The sequence below is a fragment of the Loxodonta africana genome, chromosome 3, assembly GCF_030014295.1.
Source record: "Loxodonta africana isolate mLoxAfr1 chromosome 3, mLoxAfr1.hap2, whole genome shotgun sequence".
In the NCBI taxonomy this organism is placed as follows: domain Eukaryota; kingdom Metazoa; phylum Chordata; class Mammalia; order Proboscidea; family Elephantidae; genus Loxodonta; species Loxodonta africana.
Window position 1 is genome coordinate 29,551,569 of NC_087344.1, and position 14,518 is coordinate 29,566,086.

Here is a 14,518-nt window from a genome sequence, read left to right on the forward strand (position 1 = left end):
TACAGGCACAGCCTCCGCAATGTCTTTACCTCCACAGCATCACTGCAAAGTCAGAATCTTATCATCGCCCTTCCAGTTTTCAGTCCAAAGGGGAACAGATGAATGTTACCAGCCTATCATGAGACTCGTTGGTAAACGAGACCTGCAACTTAAATAAAATGGGTTTTTGTGGGTGTTACTTGCTGTCAGGAATCTCTATGTCACTCAGAAAGTCAACTTGAACTATCAAATCAATGTCATATAGTGAACTGGTAAATATTCAGAGCAAAGAGTTATGTTGATTTCATCAATTATTTTCTTAAAAAATAAAAGTGCTGTGTGAATGTTACATTGAATGAAAAATACCGAGTGATTTGAAAGAAAATAATTGGAGTATCTGACCTAGCCTTGGTAGAAGAGGAGAGGGAGAACTTTTTAAAAAGATATCATTTGAGCCAAGACAGGAAGAACAAATGGATTTTAGCTGCATGAAGAGAGGGGCTGGAAGATGTTCATTTAGTGTGAAAGCCATATTTCTAGATCAAATATTCATTCCCACTCCTTTCTCCCTCATTATTGTTGTTATTGTTGCTAGGTGCTGTGGAGTCCATTCCCACTCATAGTGACCCTATGTACAACAGAACAAAACACTACCCAATTCTGGGCCATCCTCATATTCATTGTTATGCTCGAGCCCATTGTTGCAGCCACTGTGTCAATCCAGCTCATTGAGGGTTTTTCTCTTTTTTACTGATCCTCAACTTTACCGAGAAAGATGTCCTTCTCCAGGATTGGTCACTCCAGAAAACATGTCCAAAGTGTGTGAGGTGAAGTCTCGTCATCCTTGCTTCTAAGGAGCATTCTGGCTGTACTTCCTCCCAGACAGCTTTTTCCATTCCTTTGGAGTCCATGGCATAGTCAACATTCTTCACCAATGCCACAACTCAAAGGCATCAATTCTTTTTTGGTCTTCCTTATTCACTGTCCAGGAAGTGGTTGAAAACACCATGGCTTGGGTCAGGAGCACCTTAGTCCTTAAAGTGACAACTTTGTTTTTTTTTTTTTAACACCTTAAAAATGTCTTTAAAAACAGATTTGCCCAATGCGATGTGTCTCTTGATTTCTTGACTGATGCTTCCAATGGTGTTGATTGTGGATCCAAGTAAAATGACATCCTTGACAACTTCAATCTTTTCTCTGTTTATCGTGGTGTTGCTTATGTGTCCAGTTTGTGAGGATTTTTGTTTTCTTTATGTTGAGGTGTAATCCATACTGAAGGCTCTAGTCTTTGATCTTCACCAGTAAGTGCTTCAAGTCATCCTCAATTTCAACAGGCAAGGTTGTATCACCTTGCATAATGCACTTTGTTAGTGAGTCTTCCTCCAAACCTGATGCCCTGTTCTTCATACAGTCCAGCGTCTCGGACTATTTACTCATCATACAAGTTGAATAAATATGGTGAAATGATACAACCCTGATGTACACCTTTCCTGACTTTAAACCAAGCAGTATCCCTTGTTCTGTTCAAAAGACTGCCTCGTGGTCTATGTACAGGTTCCTCATGAGCACAATTAAGTGTTCTGGGATTCCCATTTTTCAGAATATTATCCATAATGTGTTAGGATCCACATAGTCGAACACCTTTGCATAGTCAATAAAATTCACAAGTAAACATCTTCTTGGTATTCTCTACTTTCAGCCAGGACACATTTGACATCAGCAGTGATATCCCTGGTTCAATGTCCTCTTCTGAATCCATCTTTTTTCTGGGAGTTCCTTGTCTATGTACTGCTGCAGCCACTTTTGAATGAACTTCAGCAAAATTTTACTTGTGTGTGATATAAATGATATTGTTTCATAATTTCCGCATTTGTTGGGATCCCCTTTCTATGAATAGGCATAAATATGGATCACTTCCAGTGGACTTGTCAGGTAGCTATCTTCTAAATTTCTTGACATAGATGAGTGAACACTTTCAACGCTGCATCCGTTTGTTGAAACATCTCACTTGGTATTCTGTCAATTCCTGGAGTCTTGTTTTTCTTCAACGCCTTCAGTGCATCTTGGATCTCTTCCTTCACTACTATTGGTTCTTGATCATATGCTACCTTCTGAAATGGTTGAACATTGACTAATTCTTTTTGATACAATGAATCTCTGTATTTCTTCCATCTTCTTTTGATGCTTCTGTGTTATTTAATATTTTACCTGTAGAATCCTTCATTATTGCAACTAACGGCTTGAATTTTCTCTTCACATTTTTCACTTTGAGAAATGCCAAGCATGTTCTTCACTTTTGGATTTCTGTCTCCGGGTCATTGGACATTTCATTATGATACTTTACTTTGTCTTCTTGAGCCACCCTTTGAAATCTTCTGTTCAGCTCTTTTACTTCATCATTTCTTCTGTTCGTTTCAGCTTCTCTGCATTCAGGAGCAACATTCAGACTCTCTTCTGACATCAATTTTGATCTTTTTTTTCATTCTTGCCTTATTAATGACCTCTTTCTTTTTTTGTCTTTGATGTCCTTGATGGCCTTTCACAACTCACTCCGTCTTCAGTCATTAGTGTTCAATGCGTCAAACCCATTCTTGAAGTGATCTCTAATTTCAGGTGGGATATATATATTCAAGGTCATATTGTGGACTTGTTCTAATTTTTCTCAACTTCGGCTTGAACTTGCTTATGAGAAATTAATGGTCTGTTCCACAGTCGAACCCTGGCCTTATTCTGACTGATGATATGCAGCCTTTCCATTGTCTCTTTCCACAGATGCAGTCTATTTGATTTCTTTGTGTTCCATCTGGCGAGGACCACAAGCATAGTTCCATTTATGTTGTTGTAAAAAAGGTATTTGCAATGAAAACATCTTTGCTTTTGCAAAGTTCTATCATATGATCTCTGGCATAGTTTCTATTGCCAAGGCCATATTTTCCAACTGTCAATCCTTCCACTTTGTTTCCAACTTCCGAATTTCAATTGCCAGTATTACCAATGCATCTTGATTGCATGTTTGATCAATATCAGACTGCAGACATTGGTAAAAATCTTCCATCAGACTGGAAGAACAACAAACAGAAGCAGCTAAGGAATCAACAGAAATAACATGTTTCACAAAAAGGTACCCCATTTAGCATTACCCATGAGACCCAAGGAAACCTAGATTGGTGCCTGTCCAACACTTAGTGATCAAAGATTTTAAATGAATCATGATCAGAAAGGGGGATATTGTGTATATTGTGGAATCAAATTTTTATTTAAAATACATTTTTTCTTGTGTTTCAAGAGACGTTTTCTTATTCACAAATTCAAAAATAAGTCGGCCAGCAGATTTTTTCTTCTCTCACCCAAAGTTGCTAATTGAATTTTCTTTCCTGTTCCAAGAGCAAATGATAACAAAACCATTAACCTGTAATTTAATGAAAAAGACTCTGGCTTCTTTAATTTAAATTTCTGGAGGTCTCAGGACTGCAGGTAGGTGGAGGTTCAAATCTTCCAGAAAGTTACTTTTTTAATGTTAAATCAGTACCCATTAAGTGCTATATCACCATGATTGCTTCCACCCTGTACTTGTGAAGTGGGCATCAAGAGTAAACAAAGGCTACCTTAGTAAAAGTGGTTGAAGAGAAAATAACAGACATCCTGAAAGACCTGAAAGTCTTTCAGGATGTCTGTTATTTTCACTGGTCACCTTGGATCGGGATCTTGCACGAATACTTTTGAATCAGTGTTTTAACAAAGGTGTGCAGCCCAAGAAAAACAGAACATTTCCATCTCCTCAGAAAGTTCCTTCATGCCCATTTGCACTCATATATTCACTTTTCAACCTTGGCCCAGGGAGCCACTGATCTGATTTCCAGCACCACATTGCTCTAGAAAGTTTCTTGCCCATTTGCTGACAATACATTCCCTCCTCCACCTTGGCCTAGGCAAACACTGAACTGACTTCTATCATCATAATATTAGTTTCAACCCTTCTAGGACTTCAGTGAAGAGGACTTGAAGAACTTACTAATGAAGATCAAAGACCATAGCCTTCAGTATGGATTGCACCTCAGCATAAAGAAAACAAGAATCCTCACAACTGGGCCAATGAGCAACATCATGATAAACGGAGAAAAGAGTGAAGTTATCAAGGATTTCGTTTTTCTTGGATCCACAATCAACAGCCATGGAAGCAGCAGTCAAGAAATCAAAAGACACATTGCTTTGGGTAAATCTGCTGCAAAGGGCTTCTTTAATGTGTTGAAGGGCAAAGACGTCACCCTGAAGGCTAAGGTGCACCTGACCCAAGCCATGGTATTTTCAATCACATCATATGCATGTGAAAGCTGGACAATGCATAAGGAAGACCAAAGAAGAGTCAATGCCTTTGAATTGTGGTGTTGGCGAAGAATATTGAATATACCATGCACTGCCAAAGAACGAACAAATCTGTCTTGGAAGAAGTGTGGCCAGAATGCTCCTTAGAGGCAAGGGTGGTGAGACTGCATCTTACATACTTTGGACACGTTGTCAGGAGGGTTCAGTCCCTGTAGAAGGACATCATGCTTGGCAGAGTACAGGGTCAGCTGAAAAGAGGAAGACCCTCAGCGAGGTGGATTGACACAGTGGCTGGAACAATGAGCTCAAGCGTAACAACGGTTGTAAGAATGGCGCAGGACCAGGCAGTGTTTAGTTCTGTTGTGCATAGGATCGCTATGAGTCGGAACCAACTCGACGGTACCTAACAACAACCAGAAGTCTTCCTATCCAAGACCATGGTATGTTTTTCCATTTATGTAGAGGTCTTTTGGTTTCCTGCAGTAGTGTTTTTTTGTTTTCTTTGTATAAGTCTTTTATGTCCCTGGTGAGATTTATTCCTAAATATTTTATCTTTTGAGGGCCTATTGTAAACGGTATTGTTCTCCTGATTTCCTTTTCACAATTCTCTTTGTTGATGGAGTGGAAGCCAACTAGTTTTTGTATGTTACTCTTGTACCTTGCCACTTTGCTGAATGCTTCTATTAGTTCCAATAGCTTTCTAATGAAATCCTTAGAATTTTCTATGCATAGGATCATATCATCTGCAAATAGGGATAATTTTATTTCTTCATCACCAATGTGGATGCCCTTTATTTCCTTTTTTTGTCTTATTACTCTTGCGAAGACTTCCAATACAATGTTGAATAACAATGGTTATAAAAGGCATCATTGCCTGGTTCCGGTTCTCAGGGAAATATTTTCAAATTCTCTCCACTGAGCATAATATTGGCCATTGGTTTTGTATAATTCTCTCTATTACGTTGAGAAATTTCCCTTCCATTTTTTTTTTTTATTCCTATTTTGTTAGATGTTTTATCAGGAATGGGTGATGGAGTTTACCAAATATCTTTTCTGCATCGATTGATATGGTTGTGTGATTCATGTGATTCTTTTCCTTTTTTTTTATACAGTGGATGAAATTGATTGCTTTTCTAATGTTGAAGCAACCTTGCATGCCTAGTATGACTCCCACTTAGTCATGATGTGTTATTTTTTTAATATGCTGTTGTATTTTATGGGCTTTTTTTTTTTTTTTGATCATTTTTAGATCTATATATTTATTAATGAGGGAAGCCCTGGTGTCGTAGTGATTAAGTGCTATGGCTGCTAACCAAAGGGTCTGCAGTTCAAATCTGCCAGACACACCTTGGAAACTCTGCGGGGCACTTCTACTCTGTCCTATAGGGTCACTATGAGTTAGAATCGACTCGATGGCACTGGGTTTGGTTTTTGGTTTTATGTTAATGAGGGATATTGGACTACAGTTTTCTTTTTTAGTGGTGTCCTTCCCTAGCTTTGGTATTAAGGTTATGCTGGCTTCATAGAATGAAGTGAAGACTATTCCTTTTCTATGTTCTGGAATAGTTTGAGTAAAACTTGTGTCAACTCTTCTCTGAATGTTTGGTAGAATTCACCAGTGAAGCCATCTGAAACAAGGCTTTTTCTTTTTTTTTTTTTTTTGGTTGGGAGGGTATTTTTTTTACCCCTTCAGTTCATTCATTTGTTGCAGGTCTTTTCAAATTTTCTACCTTGCTCTATGTTAGTTTAGGTATGTGGTATGTTTCTAGAAATTTGTTCATGTCTTCTAGGTTTTCAAATTTGTTGGGATAGAATTTTTCCTAGTATTCTGTTGTGATCCTTTTTATTTCAGTATGTTCTGTAGTGACGTCACCCATCTCAATTCTTATTTGTGTTATCTGCACCTTCTCCCGTTTCTCTTTTGTCACTTTGGCCAGTGGTTTGAAAATTTTATTAATCCTTTCAAAAACCCAGCTTTTAGTCTTGTTGATTCTTTCTACTGTTTTACTGTTCTCTGTTTCAGTTATTTCTGCTCTAATTTGTATTATTTTCTTTCTTCTGGCAACTGCAGGCTTCTTTTGCTGCTCCCTTTCTAATTGTTCCATTTGTTGGCTTAATGTCTTGAGTTTTGTCCTTTCTTCTTTTTTGAATTGTGCATTTATTACTATAAATAGACCTCTGAGCATTGTTTTTTCAGTCTCATTGGCTTTGTTATGTCATGTTTTCATTCTCATTTGATTCCAAGGATTTTTTTAATTTCCTTTTCGATTTATTCTATTACCCAGTAGTTTTTAAGCACAGTGTTATTTAGATTCCACGTATTAGATGTCTTTCACTACTATTCGTGTATTGATTTCTACTTTGTATTTTTGTTATCAGAGAAGATGCCTGTCAGAATTTGGTTTGACATTGTATTGAATATGATGAGATATTCTGGGGGAGAACGGACATCCTAACAATATTACATCTTCCAAGTCATGGACCTGGTATATATTTCTTTATATTTCAGTCTTCATAAATTTGTCTCAGAAATATTTTATAGTTTTTAGTGTAAAGGTCTTGTATGCATTTTAAATATTTATTCCTATGTATTTTCATGTTATGGGAAGTGCTGTTTTTAAATTTAAATTTTCACTTTGTTACCAGAATATACAAACATATTTTTGTATATTAACCTTGTGCCCTGCAACCTTGCTAAATTTATGTACTAAGTTCCAAAATTATTTTTATACAGTGCTTTAGACTTTCCGTGTATACAATGATGTTGTCTGCAAATAGTTTTATTTCTTCCTTTCAACTCTTTATACCTTTATTTTATCGTACCTCCAATACAATGTTGAAAAGAAGTTATGAGAGCAGAGATTTATTTCTTTCCTTGCTTCTGCTTTTAGGTAGAAAATATTCAGTCTTCCGGCATTAAATATGATGTAGATGCTATTGATAAAGCTGAGGAATTTCCTTTCTATTCTTAGTTGGCTGACAGTTGAATTTTGGATGTTGAATTTTGTGAAATGCTTTTTCTGCATGTATTGAAGTGATCCTATGACTTTCTTTTTTGGCCTGTTGATAAGATGGGTTACCTTGATTTTGAAATATTTAGTCAACTTAACCTTTATGTATTTCTGATTTCAGTTCTCAAAATTTTGTTGAGATTCGTTGCATATATGTTGATTAGTGATATTGATCAATAAGTTTTTTTTTTGCATAATATCCGTGTGTGTGTGTGTGTGTGTGTGTGTGTCAAGGTTTTGCTCGTCTTAGAAAATGAGAAGAGTTTTTTCCTTCTCTAGTTTTGGAAAGGGTTTGCATAAGATTACCATTATTTTTGCCTTACATGTTTGATAGACTTCATCAGTAAAACCATCTGGTCCTGGAGTTTTCTTCATGGAAAAGTTTGGGATTACAAATGCAATTTAACAAACAAGTCCACAGCTATGCAGAGTTCCTATTTTTTCTTGAGTTTTACTAGGTTTTGTTATTAAAGAAATGTGTCTATTTCATATAAGGTGTCAACTTTTTGGCATAATATTGTTTATACTAATTTCTTACTGTTATTTTCATGTGCGAGCTTTGTAATGGCCTAATTGATACTACTAATTTGTGCTTTTCCCGTTTTTTACTTGATCCTTCTTTCTAGGCATTTGTTCAATTATTAGTATTTTCAAGGAATCTAATTAAGGATTTTTATTATTTTTTTCGTTTATCATTGATTTATTCCCTTATATTTACTATTTCTTCCCTTTTACCTGCTTTGAGCTCATGTTATAATTTGTTCCAAATTTCTTAAGGTAGAAGCTTAGATCATCGATTTAGATCTTTCTCCTATTCTAATATTAATACTTAAACCTATAACTTTTCCTCAGTGCAGTTCTTTAACTGCCTGCTATGAAATTTCTGTTATTTTTATTACCTTTAAATTTTAAATAATTTAAGCTATTAAGTGTCATATTAGGCACCAATGAGTAAGAGAAAAAGCTCTCAGTGAGGAAACTAAAATGTCTCAAGCAACTTATAAGATAATTACACATATTAGGGTCTGAATTATGAAAATGACTTCAGTGAGAACACAGACATAAAAAGCTGGCTCAAGCCTAACACAAAAAATCTAAGCATTGTAATAAACAGCAAGCCAAGAACAAAAAATTGAGCTCCAAGTCTTTATTTTTTATATCGAATCCTAATTTTGCCATGAAAGAGAAAATGAAGTTAAAGATAACATGTTTTTAGAAAAAACCATCACCACTTGAAACAAGTAGATACTCTCGAATTAGTTCTGTTCCAAAATTGGAAATTACTTTTAGAAAAGTAAAATCATAAAATGTCCTAAATGTCAGGAAAGTCAGAGAGATGTCAACAACAACAACAACAAAAAAAAAAAAACATCAGAATTTCAGAATGCCAATCTGGTTCCTGGATACTCATGGATTCTTCTTGTCCAGCCGCAAGACAAACATTTTTGTCACTCATTTAAAATGACAATCCCAACAAGACTTTTCAATGCCCCTTTTATGTCCTTGTTCCTCAAGCTGTAGATAAAGGGATTCAGCATGGGTGTGACTATGGTGTACATCCCTGAGGCTATTGCACTGGCCCTGGAATTTTGGGTAGTGGCAGAACTGAGGTACACCCCAAGGCCTGTACCATAAAACAAAGACACAACTGAAAGGTGAGACCCACAAGTGGAAAATGCCTCATATTTCCCCCTTGCTGATGTAATTCTCAGTATGGAAGAGACAATCCGAGAATACGAAAATATGATACCAGTGAGGGGAATAATGGCTACTACCACAGTTGTAAAATACATCTCTATGACACTGAGGAGGGTATCAGAACAGGCAAGTTGGATAACCTGATTGATTTCACAGAAGAAGTGGGGAATTTCCAAGTTAGTACAGAAAGACAGTTGCAACAATAACAAACCATGTACCAGAGAGTCCAGACCACTCAATATCCAGGACAACAGAAGCAGCAAGACACAGAGTCTGGGATTCATGATAACTGTATAGTGCAGTGGGTAACAGATGGCCACAAACCGGTCATAGGCCATTATAGAAAGGAGAAAACTATCTAACTCTGCAAAAAGGATGAAAAAATACATTTGGGAAAGGCAGCCTTGATAGGTGATGGTTTTGTTATGGGTGTGGATATTCAGCAGCATCTTTGGGATAGTGGTGGAGGTGAAACATATATCTACAAAGGAAAAGTTGGCAAGGAAAAAGTACATGGGAGTGTGGAGATGGGAGCTAGTGATGGTGGCCAAGATGATGAGAAGGTTCCCAATAAATGTGACCAAGTACATGGACAGGAACAGCCCAAGAAGAAGGGATTGCAGTTCTTCCACTTCTGAGAGTCCAAGGAGAATAAATTCTAAAACCTCTGTGTGGTTTCCTGGTTCCATGTAGCTGGCGTGACTGTCAAGAAAGTGAAAAGAAGAGTAATACATTACAAAAAGAATACACATCATCAACCAGCAGCACTACTACAGATTTTAAATTTTTAATGAATAAACATAAATACAAGTATTGTATTTGACACATACAATAAATAAAAGCCTGTATTTTGGCAATAGATTAGGTTCAGCTGAATAGTCAAAGGATTAAAAATGCAGTCATTCTTTCCACCTCTGTCCATCCTTCCAAGTTAGCAAACTAATCCCTAATGATAACTACCATAACAAGCACCACTCTTTCTACATACATATCTTTGAGATAGAATCATCTAGTTCCTTGCTCCTCAGAGTGTGATCCATGAGTAGCAGCATCAGCCTCACCTGGAAGCTTGTTAGACATGCAGGCTCAGTAGACTGCCTCTACTGAACCAGAATCTGCATTTTAACAAGTTTCCAGGTGTATTAATTTCCTGTTGTGTTGTTCTTAGGTGCCATGGAGTCCACTCTGACTCATATCGACCCTATCCAGGACAGAAGGAAACACTGCCCAGCCCTGAGCCATCCTTACAATCATTGTTATGCTTGAGCTCATTGTTGAAGCCACTGTGTCAATCCACCTCGTTCAGGGTCTTCCTCTTTGCAGCTGACCCTGTACTCTGCCAAGCATGATGTCCTTCTCCAGGGATTGATCCCTCCTGACAACATGTGCAAAGTATGTAAGATGCAGTCTCGCCATCCTTGCTTCTAGGGAGCATTCTGGTTGTTCTTCTTCTAAGACAGATTTCTTCGTTCTTTTTGCAGTCCATGGTATATTCAGTATTCTTTGCCAACATCACAATTCAAAGGCGTCAATTCTTCTTCGGTCTTCCTTATTCATTGTCCAGCTTTCACATGCATATGATGTGATTAAAAATACCATGGCTCGGGTCAGGCACACCTTAGTCTTCAAGGTGAGATCTTTGCTCTTCAACACTTTAAAGAGGTCCTTTGCAGCAGAGTTACCCAAGGCAATGCATCTTTTGATTTCTTGACTGGTGTTAGATGGCTGTTGATTGTGGATCCAAGTCAAATCAAATCCTTGACATCTTCACTCTTTTCTCCATTTATCATGATGTTGCTCATTGGGCCAGTTGTGAGGATTTTTGTTTTCTTTATGTTGGGGTGTAATCCACACTGAAGGCTGTGGTCTTTGATATTCATTAGTAAGCGCTTCAAGTCCTCTTCACTTTCAGCAAGCAAAGTTGTGTCATCTGCATAACGCAGGTTGATAATGAGTCTTTCTCCAATCCTGATGCCCCATTCTTCTTCATATAGTCCAGCTTCTCAGATTATTTGCTCAGCGTACAGATTGAATAGGTATGGTGAAAGAATACAATCCTGACTCACACCTTTCCTGACTTAAACCATGCAGTATTCCCTTGTTCTGTCCGAACAACCGTCTTTTGTCTATGTAAAGGTTCCTCATGAGCACAATTAAGTGTTCTAGAATTCCAATTTTTCTCAATGTTATCCATAGTTTCTTATGATCCACACAGTCAAATGCCCTTGCATAGTCAATAAAACACAGATAAACATTATTCTGATATTCTCTGCTTACAGCCAGGATCCAACTGACATCAGCAATGATATCCCTGGTTCCATGTCCTCTTCTGAAACCAGCCTGGATTTCTGGCAGTCCCCTGTCAATATACTGCTGCAGCTGTTTTTTAGCGATCTTCATCAAAATTTTGCTTGCATGTGATATTAATGACATTGTTCTATAATTTCCACGTTCGGCTGGATCACCTTTCTTGGGAATAGGCATAAATATGGATCTCTTCCAGTCAGTTGGCCAGGAAGCTGTCTTCCATATTTCTTGGCATAGACGAGTGAGCATCTCCAGGACTGCATCTGTTTCTTGAAACATCTCAATTGCTATTCCATCGATTTCCAGAGCCTTGTTTTTCACCAACGCCTTCAGAGCAGCTTGGACTTCTTCCTTCAGTACCATCGGTTCCTGATCATATGCCACCTCTTGAAATAGTTGAACATTGACTAATTCTTTTAGGTATAATGACTCTGTGTATTCCTTCCATCTTCTTTTGATGCTTCCTGCGTCGTTTAATAGTTTCCCCATGGAATCCTTCACTATTGCAACTCGAGGCTTGAATTTTTTCTTCAGTTCTTCCAGCTTGAAAAATGCCGAGTATGTTCTTCCCTTTTGGTTTTCCATCTCCAGCTCTTTGCACATGTCATTATAATACTTTACTTTGTCTTCTCGAGCCGCCCTTTGAAGTCTTCTGTTCAGTTCCTTTACTTCATCAATTCTTGTTTTTCCTTTAGCTGCTCGAGGTCGAGAGCAAGTTTCAGAGTCTCTTTTGACATCCACCTTGGTCTTTTCTTTCTTTCCTATCTTTTCAATGACCTCTTGCTTCTTCATGTCAGGTGACCTTGATGTCATTGCACAACTCGTCTGGTCTTCAGTCACTAGTGGTCAGTGCGTTAAATCAGTTCTTCAGATGGTCTCTAAATTCAGGTGGAATGCACTCAAGGTCATACTTTGGCTTTCGTGGACTTGCTGTGATTTTCTTCAGTTTCAGCTTGAACTTGATTATGAGCAATTGATGTTTTGTTCCACAGTTGGCCCCTGGCCTTGTTCTGACTGATGATATTGAGCTTTTCCAGTGTGTCTTACCACAGATGTAGTCAATGTGATTTCTGTGTGTTCCATCTGGCCAGGTCCATGTGTATAGTCACCATTTATGTTGGTGAAAGAAGGTATTTGCAATGAAGAAGTCGTTGGTCTTGCAAAATTCTATCATTCAATCTCCGGCAAGGCCATATTTTCCAAATATTGATCCTTCTTCTTTATTTCCAACTTTCACATTCCAATCGCCAGTAATTATCAATGCATCTTGATTGCAAGTTAGATCAATTTCAGACTGTAGCAGCTGATGAAAATCTTCTATTTCTTCATCTTCGGCCCTAGGAGTTGGTGCATAAATTTGAATAATAGTTGTATTAACTGGTCTTCCTTGTAGGCATATCGATATTATCCTATCACTGACAGCGTTTTACCTCAGGATAGATCTTGAAACATTCTTTTTGACGATGAATGCACCACCATTCCTTTTCAAGTTGTCATTCCCAGTGTAGTAGACTATATGATTCTCTGATTCAAAATGGCCAATAGCAGTCCATTTCAGATCACTAATGCCCAGGAGATAAATGTTTATGCATTCCATTTCATTTTTGATGATTTTGAATTTTCCTAGATTCATACTTCTCATATTCTAGTTTCTGATTATTAATGGATGTTTTCAGCTGTTTCTTCTCATTTTGAGTCATGCCACATCAGCGAATGAAGTTCCCAAAAGCTTTACTCTTTCCACGTCGTTCACTTAGACTCTACTTTGAGGAGGCAGCTCTTCCCCGGTCATCTTTTGCATGCCTTCCAACCTGGGGGGCTCATCTTCCAGCACTATATTAGACAATGTTCCACTGCTATTCATAAGGTTTTCACTGACTAATGCTTTTCAGAAGTAAGCCACCGGGTCCTTCTTCCTAGTCTGTCTTAGTCTAGAAGCTCAGCTGAAACCTGTCCTCCGCGGGTGACCCTGCTGGTATCTGAATACCGTTGGCATAACTTCCAGCATCACAGCAACATGCAAGCCCCCACAGTAAGGCAAACTGACAGACACATGGGGGATTAGTTTCCTAAGGATGCCAAATTGACTAGGTAAGTTTTCCTAGGTAACAAATTAACAAAAACTAGGTAGCTTAAAATAACAGAGATTTAGTCTCTCACAGTTCAGGAGGCCAGAAGTTCAAAATCAAGCTATCATCAGCCCTACTGTTTCTTTCTGAAGGCACTCTCTTAGCTTCTGGTGGCTGCCAGAAATCCTTGGTGTTCCTTGACTTGTAGACACACCACTCCAACCTCTGCCTCATCTTCACGTGGCTTTCTTCTCTCTGTGTCTCTGTGTCTTACTTTCTTCTCATAAAGACATCAGCGATTGTATTTAGTAAAAAAAAATTGTATTTAGAGCCAACCCTAAGTCCTAAATTATTTCATGTCGAGATCCCTATGTAATTAACTACCTTTGCAAAGACTCTAGTTTTTAACAAGATCACATTCTGAGGCTCCAGCAGGACATACATTTTGGGGGAACACAATTCACCCCACTACACTAGGTGATTCATATACAGTTACAGTTTCAGAAACACTGATCTGACAGTGGGTGCCTCTGGGGATAGTAAGTCTTTCATTTCAAGTGTTTTCCCTTTTACATTCTGTTTAACTATGATAATACATTACCCTTCCAAGAGCTGAAATTTCCTTTCTTATGGTTTTCATCAGCTGCATTTAATTCTGATGTCTAAATTGAAAAGGCACCTTTGGGATATCTGTCCAGAGGATACCTTCCCCTCTTCTAAGACATGGGCTCTGTCTCACAGATACTATAATGGGCCCCTGCAGTCAATTTTGTACTGTCAAAGCAATTTGGTCAGGACAAGACATGACAGAAGAGAGCCCAATGAGCTTATTACACCATCTTTGTCCCCCCTACGCATGGAATTTGGAATCGAAACTTTGAGAATACAATTAGTTAAGTGGGACATTGAAATTCTCTTTGTGGGGTTCATATTCTGCCAAAGGCATGGAGAAGCATAGAAAAAATATTTTTTAGAATGAGAGGAAAGAATAATTTATGTTAGACACACAGAAAGGAGCTTAGACAAGCAACACACTGCACAGTATGGGAATAATGGAGAGAAAAGCTGCCTCAGACCCTGGTAGCTTTCCACTTCCAACCAGAAACTCAGAGACCGACCCTCTGGAGGGGA

The 14,518-nt window shown here is 38.1% G+C and overlaps 1 protein-coding gene across 1 annotated transcript; it reads right to left on the reverse strand.

Moving 5' to 3' along the window:
* Positions 1 to 8,761: 8,761 nt before the first annotated feature.
* LOC135230534 (olfactory receptor 7A10-like) lies at positions 8,762 to 11,206 on the reverse strand. The gene has a single exon (XM_064279904.1). It carries the CDS (start codon positions 9,764 to 9,766, stop codon positions 8,762 to 8,764), a length of 1,005 nt encoding a protein of 334 aa, XP_064135974.1. The 5' UTR covers positions 9,767 to 11,206.
* Positions 11,207 to 14,518: the final 3,312 nt, after the last annotated feature.

Bases quoted from the DNA above. Each gene is read 5' to 3' on its own strand.
- LOC135230534 (XM_064279904.1), bottom strand. From the start codon at position 9,766: ATGATGTGTATTCTTTTTGTAATGTATTACTCTTCTTTTCACTTTCTT.